This window comes from Athene noctua, chromosome 1, assembly GCF_965140245.1.
Source record: "Athene noctua chromosome 1, bAthNoc1.hap1.1, whole genome shotgun sequence".
NCBI lineage: Eukaryota > Metazoa > Chordata > Aves > Strigiformes > Strigidae > Athene > Athene noctua.
In genome coordinates, this window is record NC_134037.1 from 79,349,008 (window position 1) to 79,371,604 (window position 22,597).

The 22,597-nt window shown below is 35.6% G+C and overlaps 1 protein-coding gene across 2 annotated transcripts in view; it reads right to left on the reverse strand.

Moving 5' to 3' along the window:
- PDE10A (phosphodiesterase 10A) overlaps positions 1–22,597 on the reverse strand; it is a 379,155-nt gene that overhangs the window by 40,845 nt on the left and 315,713 nt on the right. For both annotated transcript variants that reach the window (XM_074924896.1, XM_074924887.1), the window contains exons 4-7: positions 21,465–21,585; positions 19,495–19,544; positions 4,606–4,746; positions 2,063–2,218 (exon numbers count right to left, since the gene is read on the reverse strand). In XM_074924896.1, coding sequence (XP_074780997.1) covers positions 2,063–2,218; positions 4,606–4,746; positions 19,495–19,544; positions 21,465–21,585 — 468 coding nt within the window. The remainder of the gene's footprint in view (positions 1–2,062; positions 2,219–4,605; positions 4,747–19,494; positions 19,545–21,464; positions 21,586–22,597) is intronic.

Sequence of the window (22,597 nt, forward strand, 5' to 3'; positions counted from 1 at the left end):
TTAAAATATTTTTCATTTATTAATAAAATATTTTTATTTAGTAGTCTGTCTTTTCCAAGTAGAACATTCATGAACTTCAGTTACAGAAGGAACTTCATACAACATAAAAAATTAATATTTCCACAGACCAATGCATGTCTGAGACCTATCTGAATTGTAGATTAATTAATGTAATAGGATAATTTAAAAAAAATAAATACATTGTGTGTAAGCACCAGAATTAATGAAGCCTGATTTTGTATGAATGTCTGTTCTTTGTTCTGCAAGCAGGGACACTGACACCACCAGACTAATTCAATCCCCTTATCATGACCTCTACATTACTTTGAAAAAATATCAGGTGTGACACCAAGGCTGAAGTGACACTGACTGCCCAACTAATATACATGTATGAGCATCACAGGTATGCTAGGCTATTTAGGTTACTGATAAACAGACTATACAATTGACAAAAATTGCTGGGTTTTTATTCCTTGGGAACACTAGTTTTAGTATCTCTTGTCTGCAACTTTTCTGTCCTTTTCACAAGAATAATTTGTGTTCAGTATATCTAAACTGCTCCAAGGTGCATCTTGTACCACTGTTGAGGCTGGCTAAAACTCACCCCATTTTGCCTAACCTCTGAGTTTAGGTTCCCTTCCCTAGGGAAGGGTACAGCGAGAAACAAATGGTATATTAATCTTAATGAGAGCGAATTCTTAACACATAGATGGGACATAACAAGGACCCTCACCCAGACATGAGATCTAAGATGCACTTCTACCACCTTTAATACAGCAATAGCCTTTGAGACATCTGCTCCATTTTCAAATTTGTTTGTACTTGGCTAACAACTCATAACTTTGGATTGCCAAATGAACATATATGGACAATGTAGCTACACAGGCCTTATATAAATACAGTAAACCATGCAGTTTAGAACAGTCATGGAAATGACAAAATTATTATGAATGAGAATATTTGGGTGGGGAAGCATCAGAAGGAAAAAAAAAAGCAGAAGAGAGCTTTATGAATGGCACCTAGATTAGCAGGTCATCCAGGTACCACCAGCACATCTACACAGTTTCTAAGGACATCTAGGTCAGGAGACAAAGGATGGTGAGTAAATCTTGATGACTCACAGAGAAGGGACAGGCTAGAGAGACAAAAGATGTCAGCTCCTAAAGGCTAAAAAAAGGCTGACCCAAAAGCAGCACATGATTGTCAACCTAGGAAGAAACAAGGAGACATAAAGACTCAACAGCTGGCATCCCTAGTCTTCCCACTTCAAGGCATCCTGGAGAGTCTACCTGGATACATACACTTCTGTGCATGACTCTTGGAAATGCCACCTGGGGACACACATCTTGGTGCCTGAGAGAGCGTGGATCTAAGAATGTGAATGCAAATACATGAAATCTCTTTTGTTTCACTTTTGGTTTAAAATAAATCACTTTCCCCTCCCGTGAGACCTACCACTGAGATATGCTATACTTTTGCTACAACATTGTAACATTATGTTTTATAATAGGGTTCATTCATGTGAGAAGCCACACAAAAAAAAAAAAAAAAACCAAACAAACAAACAAACAAACAAAAAAAAAAAAAAAAAAAACAAAAAAAAAACAAAAAAAAAAAAAACACCAATCTTCCAAACGGTAAAATAAAGCTTTATTGGAAAGTTAAAATTGAGACTTAGGATAAGTCACAAGTATCATTTTTATATAAAGTGATTTTGATTTTTGACATTTGATTTACACTTACGTTTCAGTCACCTGCTCTGTATTAACTTCTCTAACAACTCTGTATTGAGTGTATAATCAATGAAGAAATCCTGAATCTGTTTTTCCACAAAAGAACACAAGGTAAAATTCTTCAAGTGTCCCTATACTTGTATACCTAATTTTACCTCTTGTGACTGAAATACGAATCACTACATTTTTCAATAAGTAACATTCAATGAGAACAAAAACCAAGTATGAAAAAGGTAAAAAACACATGAGAAGAGTGAGAGAAGAAAGTCTGGGGGAGCTGAAGTGCTGACCATTGTGGGGAAGTGGGCAAAGGCTGGAGATGAGCTCACCTCTTGGTGACTAAGGTGGAAGGCTTCTTTACCCCAATGACGGTAAAGCTCCAGGATACCAATCAGATCACCAATTGCAGTGACAATTGGCAAACACAGAACAGATTGGATACGAGTCCCTGATTCCAGTCCAGTACCTTTGGGAAATCGCTCATCCTAGAAAATGTAAACATAATCTGAGAAAACGTAAATATTATAACATTAACATGAAAGTAACATTACATGAATGTAACATTAACTGACACTTTCCTCCCTCTCCTGGCTGATCAAATCTGCAGGAAAATGATAAAATTCACTAAAACTCGTATCTCTCAGCATAATTTACACACAGTATTAAGACATTTACTAAAGAAATGCAATAAAAAAGTCTCATCATTAATTTATATATACAGATAACCATATCAATATAAAGTCAGAATTATCTGTGATATTAGACACAGCTTTGGGTTTGTTTTTATAATACATTTTCTCTAATCTCACATGCAGCAAAACCAGCACTTCATTGCTAATGCCAGTCCAGATTAAGCAAAAACCGAAACAAAAACCACAACCCCACTACACCCCACCCGACCCCCCCCCCCCAAACCCCTTCAAAACAGACAGCAGTGCTTTCAAGAGAACAAAAATCAAAACCTGAGGCTAAGGCTTTAGGTTATAGAGAGTTATAATTCTCAACTAACTCCTCAGGAGGAAAATGTGTTCCCAAACAATTATGCATGAGAGTAAGAATCTTTCTTGTTCCCTTGTTTATGCATCCTGAATAAACCAGTGCAAAAGTTATAGGAACAAATGTTAAAATAATCCTACCAGCTGCTCTAAAAGGCCCAAATTCATAACATTTAATCTACACAGTGAATGTCCAGGGCTTAACAGCTTCGGTTCCCCATGTAGGAAAACTCACAAAGACCTGAGAAACCACCTGGATGTTACCGTTAGTAAGGCAGTAACAAGCAGATGTGAAGCATGCAAGACCTGCTTTGTGGGTCTTAATCCTTAAGTACTTGATTCATACCAGATGCTCCCTGCAGGCTGTGCTTAAGCAAGACAGACATTCCTTCAAGGCTGATCAAAATCTCTCCTTTCTCAAAGAAAACAGCAAGTAATCTCTACCTTAATTACCAAGATAACAATCAATCTTAACAAATAACAGACAAAAAAGAGTGGGTAGCACTTTCCAACACCAGCCTCCTGCTTTCACTTTTTAATTCTGACCTCCCCAAAAAAGGGCTGGCAAGTCTATCTGCAAGCACTTCCCTTTCACTGTTGAGATGGTCCTAAAATCACATGAAGGTAAACCATGTCAACACAATTAATCTCTCTGTTTGGTCAATAATCTACCAATACTGTAAACAAACAAAAAAGTTCAAAACTCCTCCCCACTACCCATTACCAGCACACCACCCCCACCCCACCCCCCACCCCAATTTTATTATGAATGTAAAATGAAAACATACAAACCTCATATACAAGGATATCATTACACTGAAAATTACCAGTAACAATTTAGGCCCTATATGTGATTGAAAAAAACTAACAACGTATAAAATCTTTATAGCCCAGGGTGTATAGAAAGCACTGACTGTTACTACAAGAAAATCAGCTTCTGCCTTTTGTTTTTGTGGTCCTGATTATGTGTACTCACATTAGGCATTTGGTATTTTGTTTATAGCCTGAGTTTGCCTAATAAAGGTCATACATTTTTTAACAAATATTTTTTAAAATAGAGACAGCAATGTCCAATTTTGGCCACAGTATCCAAAGACTGCTATTCTGGACAGAACTCAAAAGGACAAAAAACACTGAAGAAGGAAGAGAATTTAAACTTCCTTGGTGTTCTCATAACCAGCTGATCTTAAAGTGTTCTCACAAAGTACTGTTTAGATACCAGTTTCATACAGTTGCATAGATGCAACTAGAGGATGAAGTTTTTAAAATAATTCGAAGGGAGAGAAATACAGAGTGCCAAGAATTATCAGAATATCACTTTAGGATTTTCTGAATCCTTTTACAAAGGCCTGAATTTTGCTATCATTTACATTAGTTGTCTTTCATGTAGGTCTAATGATGAGTATCCTAGCTTTACATTTGTGTAAGTAGAGATCAAGGTCCTATCTAACAACCTGAATTCTGATTGACATTCTTGTCAGTGTGAGCGCTGTACTATAATGAAATCAAACTCTGATTGATTATATGGAAGTCTTCTTGTTTGGGATTAGCACATTAAGTATTTCAAGATCAGGAAGACAATGAGTTTTGACTGATAGGGTTTTTTCTCCCCAAGTGAATATGGTACCTTTACTTCCCTTACCTGACAACAAAACAAAATGTTCAAAGACCAAGAGGAATTAATCTTTGAACTTAAAATAAATTAGATATTCTGAAGTTATTCCATCAAACTAATCCAAACACAAATTTATTTTCTCGGTAGCAAGACAGATGTAAATTTTATCATTATACATTCAGCTCAATAAACATTTCAGCATCAAAATATTCATTCTAAGAACATGCTGTAATCATCTCATTAACAAGAGAAAGCTTTTTACCCCAAGAATATCTTCTACTAATAACGTTTTTCTGGATCTGGCTACATAAGCAGATACTGTAGTGCCATGTGCAATGGGCCCTGCAGGAATTAGCCGCGGTTGTCCTTCTTTAGCTCCTGGTGGTGTAAATACACACAGACTCTAGTTAGGAAAGAAAGAAAAAGAGAAAAAGAATGCAATTAGAAAGCATGGTTACTTTTACACAGTTACTGTGCTATATCTGTAGTATAAAGGATTGAATAAAGTAGATAATGTAGAGAAACACAGCTTCTGACAATGAAAAGTACTTGGATAAACTCAACTGTTTTAGAATCTTAGAAAATCCCACTCTAAAGTCACCATTCAGGCAGTGGATTCTATTCTGCTGAAGTCAGTCATTGTTTATGTCTGGGTTGGACTGCATTTGCCTTGAAAACCCAGTACACTGCATAAAGACTCAGAGGAAAATATTACCTTGTAAGAGAAGTATTTTATTTTCTAGGATGCACTCACTCATTTATTTCAATAGAAAATACTCAAAAAACATGGATAATCTTTAAATTTCTTGATTATTTAATATCAAGGAATGGCAATTTTAAAATTATCCTAACACTGTATTTCCTGAAATCCAAGTGACTGTATTCATCCCCTGTACTAGAAAACCATCTTTCTTGCTGCCTACCTAAAACAGTCTCATTTGTTGAAAAGTCAGGTATGACAACATTCACGCCATGAAACTCATCCAGAAACATCCGATAATTTTGTTCTATAACAAAAATATTAAACAAGTTAACACCACCAGAATGAATGGCATTGCAAATACTCGTTTACAAAAAGAAAATTACACAAGCCCATCTGTATGCCAATCTTCAAATCTAAAATTCCATTCATTTTTGGATGAAAAATAAACTTTATGGAACAGTAGAATGCTGGAAAACAATGTCCCTATCACAGTCTCTTTAAAATTTTCCTTTATTTTTTCCCCTCAGACAACCTGTAAAGAAGCAGTCTGTCAGCCAGAACTGATTTTAAAGTCACAAAAACACAAAAAACCTGTCTCCAATGCAATCAGCAGGAACAGCTCTTACAAGCAAAAAGTTTCTTCTTTTTGTTTTTCCTACATTTCATTACATCCACCAATTTATAGTCTCCTATTACCACAGAATCATAAAGACTCTCAAAATTTTAAAGCATTTATCACTGTCACACCCTATACAGCATGGCAGAGCTATTGTCCTTTAAACACAAAGGGAATTTAGGCACATGAAGAATACATAACATGGCAAAGGTTACACAGTGTTAGAACAGCAGGGATCAAATCTGTATTTCCAAGACTTCAGCTTTATTTCCTATTCTCTTGAGCCATCCATCCTTATACATTCTTAATATTAACACAACTAAAGCACCACCTCAGAGACACAATATGCTGTTGGCAAACTGTGTTTTCTTATTTACTGTATTCAGTGATCCAATTTCTTTCACTGATAAATTTGTAAGACCAGTAGCATATATAGAGAGATCCTGTAGTAACTCTATTACTAAATAGCTACATAATTTTAAATTATGAACTTAAAGCACATGAATCAAGATGAAACATTTTAAGCAAAGAATATTGCGAGGAAAATACTTTTTTTTTTTAATTTTTTTCTTTTTTAATTTACATATATATAATACCACAGACAGATGATAGTGCCACCACACAACGTATTACTAACATTCCTCATAAGAATGGCCACATGTTGTGCCACTGCTTTGTTGTGATTAATTTTACTGTCAGACATTGCTTTCATTAGGGCTGTTATGAGGGTCAATCACCCAAGATTCTACATCATCAATGGTTATGATAATTAATATTAATTACATCTAATCCATCTCCTATGTTCATCATTCATAAAGGTTTCTGTAACAGTAGACAAAATCGGATGCACAGGTATTCCAGATTCCAGTAGCTCAGAATGTAGTGTTGCCTTGAAAGACTGAACAAAGACCTTGTAGGTTGTGCAAAAAAGATTTCTACTTAGGCTTGGCAGTAAGTAGGGAGCTTCACACTGTAATTGTTATTATTTAAATAATATGCCATTATATGCATACTTAATTCCCTGCAGAAAAACAATCACAACTGAAAATCTATGAGCCTGATTCATTAAAGAAATTGAGGGAAATCTAGGCACTACGAAGGCAGTGGCATTTCTCTGATTTTGCTCTCCTAGACCTGTGACGTCAGTATCACTATAGCACATGAATACCTCACAATCTCTAACTATGCATTACTGCAACTCCCCTGAAAGTTGGATGGTGATGGTATCCTCATTTTATAGACAGAAACCACAATAAAAATTTTGTATTAATATGGTTATTTTAGCTGAGGCTTTAATTATCATTTGACTACAAACTTCTCAACTCACCACATAGCCTACAAAATGACCTGCACTATGGCTTAGAGCTAGAGCAAGCCAAATAGACAACAAGACAAAGAACACTCAGGTGTGAAAGAAAGGAGACAGACTTCAGAGATCGATAGTTACCAATCTGAGCCTTGTGAGACCAGGTAAATTACTAAACAGGGGCTGTTTTCTGGCATGTAATATTAAAGGTACAATTTGCATGTGAAAATTCAGCACTTGCTGTCAGCTGTAGAAAATAAAGTGATATGAGATGCATCCTCTCATAATTATAAATTTCTTTATTTTGCAAACATGCAAGGCACATTATAAAACATTATAAGAAATTCAATAAATAACACACTGACATGTTCAGAAACTAAGGAGATGCAGTATAATGCACAATATATAGGTACTCCTGCAGTGATGAAGGTACCTTATCTGTAGTGGACTAACAGCATTCTGAAAGGAGAAAGTTGGACTTTATGCTTAGGAAAAACAATGGTCAAAGAGAACTATGGAATTCATAGCCAAAACAAGAGTATAGTCTATCCAAGAAGAACCAGTAGTCCAGTGGTTAGGGCATTTAGTGGGTTCAAAAGAAAAATACTCGAGATTCTGACAAAATCAGTAACTGAGTATTTGTCTTGTTCTTAAGCAGAAAGTCAGGCAGTCTCAAAATGTTCTGCAAGACAAGGAAGAGAGTTTTTCATCCAGTTATTCATTTGCTAATGTGAGACAGATGAGAATTAAACTATCTTAAAAGAGAAAACAAAGCTGCCACATAGTATTTCAGCTCTGACAAGCCATCTCAGCATATTTATTTCATATGTCTCATGCAGTTGGAAGGAAAAATACTTCTTCCATGGAGTAGCTCTCCTGAACACGCTCAGTATTTACTCGATTTTGATGTCTTTCATTATGGTACAAATGCATGAAAACTTGAAATTTCTGTTTATTCTGATCCCAAACTTCAAACTAACTCTTCAAACCCATTTACATTCACAGCTTCTTTAAAGAGTGATTTTTACCACTGGAAAAGTCAGGATGTTTGTTTTCCATACCAATTACAAGAATGTGCTACACAAAAAAAGCAACAACACACACAAAACCATTACATCAGTACAATGAACCTGCCAGAACAAGCCTGCTCAATTTACCAGAATAAAAAGCTCGATTTATTCTTACTTCCTTATAATCTAATAGACACATGTAATTCTTAAATGAAAACTTAGTTTCACAGTTACTTGCCTTCGTAAGCTTCAGTTTCATGTTTTTACAGTTGCAGTTAAATAGAATGAAAAAGAACACTTCACATACAGATCCAAAAAGACACCCCATGATCTGAAGTACATTATTCTAATAAAACTACAGAAACCACAGTTCATGATTTATTTAAACCAGTGTTCCAATATGAAATATATTTTTTTAAAAAAATAAAAAAAGCTACTAAAATGTTTAGGATATAAAGAGCATAGAAATACTGAAATACCTATCTTCACAAATGTTTGACCTGTTACACTATATGTTTATAGGAAAAAGATTTACTATTAAAAAAATACTTCTACAGTAGGAACAGTAACACTATATTGACTTTGATACTGAAAAGGTCGTTCATATTGCTGAGTATTGCAAAATGTAGGAGATGAAAAACAATGTTTAAAGTCTGAATTATGTAGTCTAAGTAGTGTAATGAGTCAAAATTAAATTAACAGGACACTGGAGACCGAATCTGATCTTTCCAAAGATTAACACCTTTATTCACACCATTCTTCTTACTTTTTCTTAAGACACATTTGGTTCTTTACACCAAGATAGCAATGTGTGACACTTAGCAAAGTAACTGTGTTATTTAAATTACTTGTATAAATCTGCTTTTCCACACTGGTCTCCTGAGTCACATCCATAACTAAATATAAAACAACGTACAAATCTTTCTCTTCTCAGAAACAGCTTCTCAAAACAAAATACAAGAAAAAAAGACAAAACAAAATGCCACTTTCACCAGAAAACAAAGAGCTCACTTCTTCCACACATAAATATTTTTCTCCAGAAAAGGCCTTCACTTGATCTTCAGTGGTCAAAAAACTGTGTTGACACCATGAAGTGTTGCTAACAAAAATTGCTTTCATCAGCACAGTCTTTTCCTGCGTCTGTGTGTAAGTACCAGTTTGGCTGGTAAACCCCATTGCTACCACCATGAAGTACTGTTGTGCATAGGTATCCCTATACTGGAAAAGGCTCAAGGACATTATTTTACTTGCAGTGATAAAGTGAGTTTTGCAGAAGCAATTCCATTCTGCTTCCTATGGGAAACTACAAACCTCACTGCTAAGGGGTCAGTAATGAAAAAACTCTTCAAACTACCCAATAGGTTCTAAATTTGCCGCTGTTCCTCCTGACTCTGTACAAGTATAAAAGTATGACTCTGCAAGGACAGGCCTCCACCTAGATCTCAAACAACAATCCTTGATCTCCAAGGCCAAGAAATGATTAATAATCTTTTCATGACCATGCAGCACTATTAAAAAGAAAGGCAAATTTTTGCATAACCCTATATAAGCTGCAATCAGTCCATAAGCTTTTACCATTTCACATTGACTTTATACATACACCTAATAAAGTTTTGTGACTGTTGATATATTCTCTATATGATCAATTTAAATCTGAATGAGTTTAAGCATTTATTGACAATTAGGGATGTGGAAATTTCTTTGAGTTTACTGAATCCTAGAAGCCATCAATAGCAAGGTCATCCAGACAAAATGCAGTAGGAACAAAAAGGTATGCTCTGCTCTACTACTGCTTGTTACTGAACAAGCAGACATAACTTTAAGAGAATCTCTTTAATTATCACTGTCCAAAATCAACAGGTTTTTCACATCATCTATCCAGCTCACATCTCCTGTTTTTCCTTTTGCTACGAAAATACTTATTAAATAAAATGTACTGTTGTAATAATAAAATTTGGGGTTCACCTACTGTCTTCTAACCACGAATCATTCTTTTAATTTGCAAATGCACATTCAAATCATCCTTCACCAGCTCAAAGGATAATTAGAAATGTTCCCATGTAGGATGTCAGATATATTTATATAGCTTCACATGTAAATAAAGAAATGGATACATTCGGCTCCTCCAAATTACTTTCATTTCTTTAGTGGTTCTGAATATGTTACTTCAAAAACAGACTAACAGTTGGCATTTCTGGTAATGACACTGAACAGTGATTAATAATCAATATAAGAAACTAGTGGATTTTCAACCACAACTGCAACAGTATATAGTCAATAAAAAGGAAATACGAGAATATTAAGTCCCATAATTTCCCAAATACTATACTGATAACTCATAATGCAGTAAAAGGATAAGGCTGAGGAGACAGAGGATGCCTGTGCACTGCTCACAGTATCTTTTGCTGCTAAATCACTTGCACTGAGAATGTAAGTCAATATCAGAAACAGATAAACATGAATAGCTCTTTACTGACATTGCAATGCCACTCTCCTGGAAGAAGTAATAAAAGATATCCAGTGTAGACAGAGCATTAGATATCTCTACTGCCAATGCGGGAGAAGGCAACCAAGATGGGAGAGTCACTCTGGGTTTGATAAACTACCACAAGAGCAAACATTGGGCTTGGAGAGCGAATCCTTTGGAAGCTTTCAGGTTCGTGTATTCTGACACCTGGCAGCCCATGGGATCCTGCAATTCCCTATTTTGATCTGCTTCCCTTCCTTCCAGATACAGACAAAAATCTCCTTACCTACATCAAGCTCAACTATCCTACTACCATTCTTCCACCAAGTTCCATACGGTGATGGACTTCTTTCTTTAAATGCAGTTAGGCAGGGGAACACTGAAGTCTGACACCAGAAACCTCCTATAGCTTGTTGGAACCTCAGAGCATACGAGGTGCTTCCTTTCCTGCCCTCTGTGACATGATGGATTGATCCAGCTGGGCCAAAAATCTTCAAAATTATTCCTTCTCTCCTGGTTTAATTTCTTAATTCACTTTGACAAAGTCTCCAACCAAAAAAACTCCTATTAATTTCAACTGATGTTACATTGTGGCTTGGAATCCACTAATGTCCTTATTGTGACCTCAGCAAGCAAGAGGTGCTTAAAAAAAACCAAACCAAACCAAACAAAAAAAAAATACAACAAACTGAAACAGAACAGAAAATCCAAAACAAATTACAACCATAACAAAGGTTCAACCACTGGTCAACAGAGACAAATGTAACAAAATTCACCCTCTCATATTTCAAAGGCACTTTAGGTATAGGCAACATACTGTAATCTCTAATATCTTTTCAAAATACTAATATATTAAGAAGCCTCTCAGTCTACACCAATGCAGAATGATGTACACTGTAATCAGGTCTTGAGGTATATCAACATGATGGCATTCTCAAATCACAGCTAAACACAGCAAACTTGGCTTTCAGATACATAACAAAAGTAGTATATATCCAGCAAGCCATAATATCATGGGTTTTGGTGCTCTCTTCTTGGTGCCATGCACAGAGTCTGTTGAAATTATTAAGCAATTTAACTTGAACCTCTTTTACTGTGGCTGAAAAAACCCTCATTATTCCTCATTTATAACAGCTAAGAGCATGTACATGAAAAATTACTGATGTTCATCTTGTCATGCTGTCGTAACTTGGCCTCACGGTTCGTTTTTCTAGTGAAAAATCTAATGTGTGACAGAGAAAGCAGATTAAAATCCCAGTAAAAGAAAAGATGAGGAGTAGCAGCTCAAGTCTCTTAACACAATACCATCAGCACCTCCTGACAGATATTCTTACAGTAATAAGGAAGTATCTTATTACCTTATACTGTAAGAACTAAAGAAGTTTTCAGGACCTTTTAGTCTTTGGCCCTTCAGATTAATAGCTCAACTACAGGTGTTACTGATGCTATTTTTCTACTGGCTGTTGATGTGTAGCCCGTGGTAATCCATCACAACACCAAATCCCAACCCACAAAGTCTAGAAACCATTCTACTAACTATATAAAGTTTACCAGGGCTGGATTCAAACTGCAAACCTGTATTGCTCGCCATTTCACATACTGCTCAGTTGTTTCTTCTTTTTTTGTAATACTCCTTATAACTAAACAAATACCAATCATAAACTAATTTTTCTGAAATTTCTTTGCAGAAAAGAGGTCTGGATAAGCATCAGGTTTAATGATTAGAATGAGGGTTAAAGTACACACATGACACATGTTAACACACTGGTTTTGTGGTAAGGGTGACGGGATCCTGATCTAGTTCCTTCCCCAGAAAATTTTGCTGATAAAACTGGCCCTAAAAATGTTTAATGGAAAATCATTTAATATTCAACTGACATTAAATGAAAGTCTTAAGAATAAAGCATTGCTATACAGCTTGATGCTTGGAGAAAAAACATTAAAGAGAAATAGGAATCTAGCAAGTTGATAGTACGTGAGCTTAATGTTTTTTGCTGATCACATCCTTTTCTGTTCAGTAACAGCAATAAATTTTTACTCTTGGTAGAGAATGTAACAACCTACATGTAAGACCACACAGCCTAATGATAAAATTATTTGCAGACAGGTACAAAGGCTGTGCCCTAAGGCCAGTTTTTTTTGCAGGAATAAAACTCATCACAATAAGCAATGATGATCAAGAAAACCAAACAAACAGAACTAATTTGGAAAGTATCCATAGGTAATAAACCCTGGATTTGTAAACTGGCTAAATTGAAGCAATAGCCCAATACTACCATGCTACAGTCTTAAAGATCTATAGGCAATTATGTCCTGGCTTTAAACACAAGTGCAGCAATCCTACTACATGAAGCACACAGGCACAAAAGAAAAAAACCCAGCAACTGCTTCCATTGTTTATGAAAACTTCTGATTTCCTCCTTGATAACTGACAGTGTACTTGACAGGATATTTGCATTTTTAATCTACATAGTATGTACAAATGTTGGATACTTGTGAAATGAAGGTGATGCACTTACACGCTGTAAAACAACTAGTAGTTGTGGGTTGTTTGAGGGTTTTTTTAATGTTTTCATCCTTCTGAATGGTATCAATTTCTAACTGCACTTCACTGCTGGAAACTTTCCAGTTGATTTACACAACTGAAAAACACCACAAGAGTTATACCGGTTCACTGACACAGAAAACTAAGTTGACATAACTCTCTTCCATCACTTCCATTTTAAGGTATGGTCAGCTAAGCATTTTTCTGAAAGATGCTTGTCCAGACAGTTCTCAAACACCTACAGGGATGAGAATCCCTGAACTTTCACAAGCAACACACTGTAGTGCTTCTTTACAGCCATAACTGGGGAAGCTATCCTAATGCCAATTCAAACCCACTACTTCTTGCCCTACACTCTTTAAGTATGGAGAAGAGATGATATCCTTCCTCTCTGCCTTATCCAGGCATATCTTCACCCCTCAACTTTCTTTTCTTTAGATTAAGCAAAACCCATTCTTTAGTTTCCTGGCCACTCTCCTTGTTTTCTCCTCACTTCAGCTCTGCCAATTTTTAATTAAAAGTGCAGTGCTTAAACCAGACATATCATTCCACCTGAGACCTTAGCAGTGGACAGAAGAATGGGAAAATTACTTTACACAGTGGCTAGGATTTCCGCTTCTGCTACATACAAGTGTCTTTTTTTGCTACAGGAATGATATTGCTGACTCACGTTTATCTTCAAATTCATTGCAAACCCCAGAATCTTTCTCAAAGTCATCTACTGCCCTACACAGAGAGAGCCAATTTATACAGAACCCAGCACTTGTCCTCACTGAATCACCATCCAGTTTCTTCAGACCATTTTCCCAAGATCATTTTGAATTCTAATCTGTCCCTACAAACACATCTGCAGTCCCTCCCAGTTTCACGTAATATGCAAGCTTAACAAGCCTGTATTCTTCCTTCACCTATGCATTAATGAATATACTGAACAAAACCAGATTCAGGATAAAGCCTTGAAGATTTATGCAAAATACTCTCCCATTCTGATAGTGAACCACAAACAACTAGTCTCTGTTTATTTTCTAACCAGTTCTGCATTCTACCTATAGTATATCCATCATGATCATATTCCATGAGTCCATTTACCTGAATATTACATGAAACAAGACCAAAATTTCCCTAAAATATATCTCAACGGTTATCTACCTAATTTTTTTCAGTTTGATAATTTACTGACTCAAAGTTAAACTCAAGACACTATAGCTCATCAACAGCTTTCCCTCTCTGCTGAGTAGTAGTATTAACTGGCAAATAAGAAAACGATTTCTTCCACTTTATATATAAAAAAAGATGATGTTAGAATTGATCCAAGGAGACCAAAATTTTATGAATTGACTTGCAACTAGAAGTGTTTCACCTGGAAACATGTTTAAAAGACTCAAATTTTAGAGATGATGTCCGCACATTCAAAATAATGTACCTTAGCATGGCACAAAAACCTGAGACAGCAAGCAGCTGTTTTTCCCTTGGCTCTTAATAATTCAAATCACCCACTTCATATATTCACTAGATGGCACTGCACATCAAGCTGCAACAATTTCTGCATGACCAGAAATTCTAGAAGAGCTTAATAAGATACACCCTGAAGCACAGAGTATGTGCACATATTTGTGGCCTCACATAATTATTTCTTACAATAAAGCTATTGGAAACTTCTATCTGAAGCAAGGATTAACTGTTTGCCAACACAATTTACAGTTTCAGGAACTAAGTAACACTCACAAGACCTCGTAAAATCTACTTCAAGTGTATGCCTATTAAATTAGAAGTCACACATCTTTACGTAGGAATCACAGTGTAATCATGAGGTGAATTACTCACACAAAAACTAGAAACAAGAAGCATCTGAAGAATCAGATAATATAGTAATACATTAGAAACTGTAGCTGTGATAAGTACTTTAGAAAAATTGCCTTGTAAAGATGTCAGCTTATGGGCTTAAATCCATTCCCAGCTACCATGGTACTTAGGCACATTGATTTACACACACACTCCATCCAATACAAGGATTTCAGTAAATCCTTTAAGTCATGTTTGAAGATGATATTCAATTAAGGTCATAACATGAGAATTATGAACTATATATTCATCCCCATAAGGAATAAAACAGAAAACTGAAATAAAGTCAAGTCCTTTGCTGGAGAGTTGTGAAACATTCCTGTTTGATTTGGAAGTGTTTCCAGTCTCCAGTATGCAGTATTTGCAAAATGGCTGTTACGTACCTTAAGAACAAATAATTTTATTTGTATAACTGCACTAACGCATGGACAAAGGTTAACTTCTTAGGTATGGAGAAGTTCAAGAACCAGAGGCAGTTACAGTCACAGGTCTGTTCAGATCACTTGACCCTGATGAGGAAGCTATATCGTAGCTATATTGTTTTTAGTACCGGAATATTTTGCCATACATTTCACCATATGCACAGCATCTGCAAAACGAGATTCTGATACACAGAGCAACTTTATGGGGAAGGAAGGAGTTGGACATGTGAATGGTACTTACCTGCCTTAGGGCAATCATTTGAAAAGCAGAATCATAGCATCAGAAGACCCTTAGCAACAAGTGTGATGAATGCTAGCACTCTCAAGCGGTTTGAACAAACAGAAGGTTGCTAAAATAACTGAACTGTTCACACCTATTGTGGCACCAATTCTGAGTAATACTTGCATACAGAAATGCACTGCAACCTGAAGCTGGTGCGGCATCTTCTACTGCAAGCAAATTCACCCAAGCAAAGACCCTGAAGGCATTCAACTTGACCTGTCAGCCAGAAATTACCTTGTCCTTATGCTATTATCCAACTCTAATACAAATCAAGATATAGTTTCATATACTTTAAGAGAGAAAGAAAATAAGGCCAGAAAGAAACTTTACATACGGACAGGTATTTTGACAAGCTCACATTTGTACTGTTAAACTCCAACGGAATTTTTTCTAAAACAAGGTCTTCCTTTAAAGGCCAGTGTATCAATGTTTTACAAAAAGAAAAGGAACAGCTAATCTAGAGCTTTTCTTCACATTAAACAAATTTGCTATCAGTTCTAATATAATTTTCATGTAAGAGACATGCTGTCCATATTAAAAACTGCACTGAAGGAAGATTTACAATGAATTCTTAGTAACCCATGAAGAAAAACCAATTATAACATGACAATACTCTTCTCTTGATACTAAAAAATAATAGACCACAGCATGCTAGTTTTCATTTTGTAAATGTCTAGAATTTCTGTAAAGTTATCTTATACCCTAATTATTTCTAATGAAATTCACTATTTAATCTAGGCTAAAGGTAGTTATGGAAATCTCATTCCACAAAAACATTCCTTAGCTGAAATTTGCACATAAAGATACTCAGATCTGGATTTCTTTGAACAGTCACAAGTATACCTATACATATTTACAACTGGAGCTGAGACAAAGTCGAGCTAATGCTTTTCTTTTATTTTGATCCTAAGTTTCCTCACAGAACAGAGTCAGAACACACATCTCAATGTTACAAAACCATCTGGGAGAAAGCAGGTATCTACTTATTAACTGTGGTGAGTTCACTGACCCTGACAAAGGGGCTTCCTGGCTATTGAGACATAACAGCTGCCTATTCCTTCTTCGTACCCTTGTTCTCAGGTCTTTAGAGGCCCAATTAGGACTTGAGAGGCCAGTAAGAGCTGATATTGACCACAGATCAGATTCGGCTTGGGTATAAATGGAGTCCTGTGAGAGAGTCCTTTCTGAGTCTGTCCTCTTTGGAGCACCACGGCTGTGGTCAAGGACTCTCCCCAGGGGTTGGGATGCCACGCAAGAGAAACTTGAGGCTGAGAGCCCTTACTTTTAGGTGAGTGATTGTGTGTTTTGTATTGTCACTAAATCCTAGGAATTCCTTGAATGGACTGTGCCGTAATAGTTTTCCTCTCACGGACATTTAAATCTGTTCTTTATTAACGATTGCTAGAGTCCCAATTGATTGTATTTAAATTTTATTTTTAAGTATTTTTCCTGTTTATTTTGAAAGCCTCTGCACCATTAACAGGATTCCTCCATTCTTACACAATCCCCTCCCAGTATCTAATTCTCAAAAAAACATACATACACTCCAGAAAAGCTGTATTCAGGCACAAATTATTTCTTTGAAAGCATGGTGGAAATAACAGTTACATCAGGTCTAGTTCTGAAACATGAGGCTGCTGACTAGATAAATACAAGCAGATTTATATATATTTCTCAAGCTGACAAATAAAAATCCATATGCTAAAATTGGAAGGAAAAAAAAAAACAGCTTTCCTGAATTTGCAAAACATAAGTCACAAACTAAGCATCAAAAATTAAGCCACCGCAAAACTGAAGACATTCTTCAATATGTTGCCATAGGTGTTCAGCAACTACTTTGTCCAGGGTAATGACAGCGGATTTTTTTATAATTTTTGAAACCTGATCCTAAAGAATTAGCTCCTTTCTGCCATTTAAGCAATGCAGAATCTTTTTGCTCCCATTTAGAAAAAGATATTTAATAAAAATATATAAAAATACATTGCCAGTATTTGCTGGACAGTGGTTAATCCTACTTGGACACATCCTTTAAATTAAATATTCAAGAGACAAAGATATCCAAATTAATTTTCAACAACAATTTCTTACAAAAAGTAGGCTAATGCATTACCATTTAGTTACAAGACTACAAACTTGAGTCTGGCTCAAAGCCCACTAATGTGAATGGAAAATCTCACACTAACTTCAAAGGACTTGGGATCAGTCCCTATAATAACTACATGAAGAACATTCCATTTTGGGAGATGTAGCTACATAACAGTGGTTAATAAAGTCAATGTGTGTTTTTAGTAGTTGGAACCTTTTTCAGGAAGGAGTTCTACTGGGAAGTAAATATATGCAACTGCCTAACAGGCTACTAAAAAAAAAAAAAAAAAAGGCAGGTCAAAGTGCCCAGGCCCTCAAGGTATCAGAAGACTGGAGGGAACTCCATATTATGCCACACTAATCTAACAGGAAAAACCTCATCATAGTAAGAATTCTCTGGGTCTCAAGCTGTATAGTCAGTTCTATGGTAATGTTTTATGAAGCATTTAGAGATGAATGTTCAGCTGGCACACAGTCACTGCCACTGAAGCCAGACAGTGCTGTGCATTCAGAATGGATGGCTACCCTTCCTGCAGGCTCCTGCCTTTAGCAGCAGGAGGAAGCTCTTCAGTGACTGTTTGCATCACCCCCAACCCATGACAGTGCATGCTGTTACCTACTAATGAGAACCAAGGATTGCATTCACAAAAGATTAACAACATCGTACTTAAATTACACCCCTCAGTGAAAAGATTATTAAAAAATGCATGGTATTTACATACTTGCAGAATCCATTCACAGCAGACCTAATTTAGGAATAATAAAATGGGTTGTCTTTATTATATGAAATAATAATTAAATGAAAAAAATGCAAAACCTATTTCCATTTCTTTTAGGAAATTTCTGTATCAGTCTTCTTCCACATCCTTCAAAATAGACACTGTCTTTTTGAATAAATAAAAAATATTCTCAGGCAAGGCTCAAGTCACCTTCAGGTTTGTATATCTTCATTTCTGGTTCCATTATTTAAAAAATGTAATTCTTTCCCTTTTTCTGAATTCAATTATTTCACAAAGAGCAAAGGAAATTGGCTAATGGACTGTACAAAAATAAACTATTAAAACTGGCTGTGGAAAGTAAGGAAACAAAAACAATGAGAAAAATATTTTCCTCTCTAGTCATTTTTCAGTAAGAAGAGTTTAATTTGTTTATTGAACCAATGAAAGATATAAAATTTCTGACAAATTGTGATTTTTAAGTTGATGGAACTGGCTGAAGTATAAACTGCATTTCCTTCTTGATAGGCAAAGTGACTACGAAATCTTGTATAATGGTAACTGCACAAATTAATCTGGACAGAAAAAAAATGTAATTCATTCTAACTGTCAAATAACAAAACCACCAAATATTGGACTCACTGTTATTCAAATTATTACATCAGAAACTGATTTTACTCATAAACTTTAAATGTACAATTTATTTTATGCTAACTAAAATCTACATCTGAAATTTACATTATCTCATTATCAAGTTGCAGCTGACAGTTAACAGAAGACCTGATAATGTTTTTTAAAAAAATCAGAGATAACTAGATGAAAAGAATAGGCTGTGCAGAGAGTAAATCCAAATTAAGTTTTCTGTTTGTTAAAGACAATTAATAATGGGGCTAAATAGCAAGTTAAGTTGCTACAGTCAGAGAAACAACAGCACTACTGCCAAATCTTTAAAAAAAATGAAAGGCCTTTTTTCCATTACCAATATGTTCAATAAACTTCTATTTTACAGAAGTAAAGATACCATAAAGCTCTAATATGCAGCACTCAGGAAATATTTCCTAAATGACATGCAAAATAAAATCAAGATATCATTGTCAAGTTGCAAAACGCACTTGTAAATGTACAGAAAACCAGCATCTTAATCCAGTATACTTACATTATTGCATTCTCCCAGGAAATATAGTGCAAATCCATCAGCTTTTGTAGCTGCCAAAGCAATAATAAAAGAAATAATTGTACTCACAGGGGGAAACAGAACTTTCACAAGATCTCTCAGGTGAAACCACAGATTCAGTTCCACTTAGGACAAACATCTAAAATTCTAAAGGTGAAGGTCTATTGTTGTGTCCCTTGAAACCTCACATAGTCTACAAAATGAGGGGTATGAAATAATTCTTGTTTTCCCCATTGTCATTTACTACATTCTAAAAGATAATTAGAAACAACCTCTTTAGACATCTTATTCCAAGACCTAATGTCTGTAAATGCAAATTAATTGTCATATGACATTATAGAAGTAACATACGAATATGTATTTATAATATAATCAGCCAGATAACATTACAATTTCCATGAGTAAAAGAAATACCATTCATAGAGGGTAAGCTATATTTGTCCTTCCTTTAAAGATAGAAAATTATAGGAAAATAAAATTTTGCAAATATTGTCATTAAAATATGTTTCAGAACAAACTGTTTCTATTTTCTGCACCTGCCCTGTATTAAAAACAGACACACACCAGAAAAAGTATATTTGTCAGATTTCTACCAGATGCAGATTGTTGTATGAAACAGGGTAAAGTCAAGTTCCTTAAACTATCAAAAGTTTAAAGTCAACAATCATAACTTATTGCTAAAATGAAAACTCTCAAAATCAGAAGAGGAGATTAGCAGTCAATGTTTTTTACCCCACTTTACACAACAGACTATGATACTTTGAGTGAAAGTTTGTCTTTCTAACAGTTAATAAACATTCTAACCAGTAAATATACATATCTGATACCCAGTTTTTACAGATGAACACAAGAATCCATTTGGTACATTTCAGAGGAGTGATTATAATCATGTGTTGATCAAATCAGTTGGTTTCTGTATTTCTTTAACAAAAGGAAAAAAAAACCACTATTTAGTTACTTGCTCATTGTCAACTGTGTGACACCAGTGAGAGTTCAGGGCATGGTAATATGCATTCAGATTTTAAATCCTTCAGCTGTAGTATGTAAGCACATTAAGTTACAAAGGGAAATGAGAACTGTAAAGGAATTAAAAAAATCTCATCTGCTTTACAAAAGAAAAAAATTTGTAAAAGATAAGCAGACCCTGTCTCTTGTAGCTTCTTGCTTGCTGTATATTAACAAAATCCAGTCTGATCTGCTGTGAGCTGGATGCAATATCCAAATAACCACTTACACAAAATCAGTGAACAGAAGTGGTCCTTTTAAAACATCATATACATAAACTAGAACTATTATTCATCATAACAAAATGATGAAGTAGCAGGGACAGAAAAACCTTTCTAAGAACTTGACTGAAAACTACACTGAACAAAGCTACTGATGCTTCCTATTGAAGTCTGAGTACATCCACTCCAGCTAAAAAGAAGTCAAATTACACTTATACTGTCATTGTGATTTTTTTTGTTTTATTTTTTTAACGTTTGATCACGTATAGTATTTTCTTACCACAAAAGGTGCTTACATCAGATAGAAATATATGGTTAAACAACTGAATGTAATTTGAGATTATGCAAAAGACATGCCCTCTTTCAGTAACATCTCAGTATTGTTTCAAAAGTTCCAGCATGCAGTGATATTACTGATAGATTTTTTATTTTTTTTTTTACTTTCTATATTGACATTGCAACACCATCATAACCAGAATAGTCTATTCTTTGGTTCATTTAACAGGGGACTCTAATTTTGCAATTGGATACACAACTCTCTGCAAAGATAAAATTCACTTAAGTGCAGCCAGGGATTCACTGAGGGACAGAAGGCAAAGTTCATACTGAGACAACATCCAAAGAGAACAGTTAACCCCCAATACCTGTTTTAAGCATGCCACATAAGGAATGTGCTGTCCACTGAGGCTAAGTAACAGCTCAGATACATCTGATTCTCTTTCTTACCAATTTTAATAATGCTGCTCAGTTCATACAGAAGTAGTTGGTTATCTCCTCCTGTATCCAGGCGCTGTTCTATGTAGCTGTTCAATTCGTACACTACACCTTGCATATTCGTATCCTGGTACTATGGAAGCAAAGACAAGAACATATTAGAATAACTCAGATGTGTCGTTCAGGTATTAAACATATAAATTTATTGAAACTAATACACAGAAATTTCAATACTGAGTCAATCACAACTGCCCTAATCCAGCTGCTCAAAGAACTGGGTGACAACCAAGCAAGAGGCATAGCACCCCACTCTGTGCTCCATTACACATTTGTTTAAATTATACTGAGTACACCACCAAGCAATTAGTAATCACCTAAACTTGACCAACGTCACATGACAATGTCTTAAGAAGAAACTGAGAGATGTGACAATTCAACTTCTTCCTTTTAAGCTCCTAATCCACGATGAAAGGGAGCAACTAGCTGCCTTTGCCAGCATCTTCCACCTCAAATTCATGAACCAAATGACTGAACTGTGCCAAGCACCAGAACTTTGAGGTCTCAAAGATCTCAAAGAGCTCAACCTTTCAAAATACAGAAGCAATTAACACCAAGAGACTGACAGACAGAAATCACATGCATAAAAATCATGCTAGCCACTGTGGCCTAAGAGGCATTTGTTTCAACTGAAGATGGCAGACAAAGCCAGAAAGAAACTACAAATCAGTTAGGATATTTAGATGGGAGCAATGAGGTTCTGGTTGCTGGTAGGATGAAACAGCATGACATGGCTAAAATCTCATGGGAAAGGAGACACAGGCTCCCTTCAGGGGCCTGGATGCATTTGGTTATCCAGCTCCTAAATCCGGAAACCAAGTCCTGAAGGGCTGATAAAGCAGTAAACATGCACATGTAGCATGACAGCATCATGAACAGTAACTTCACAGAAAGCAATACTTGGCAGCAAGTAAAGATTCATTACCCTGCCCAAAACTGGTAATGTGGTAACTGAAGAGAGTAATATGGTCAATTACTTACTGAAGTCAGTGATGCAGTACGTTATGTTGTTTAAACTAAAAATTAAGTTGGTGATATTTAGATGAATTAATGTTGCTTGAAAGACTAAGACTTATTCTCCTGCTCAT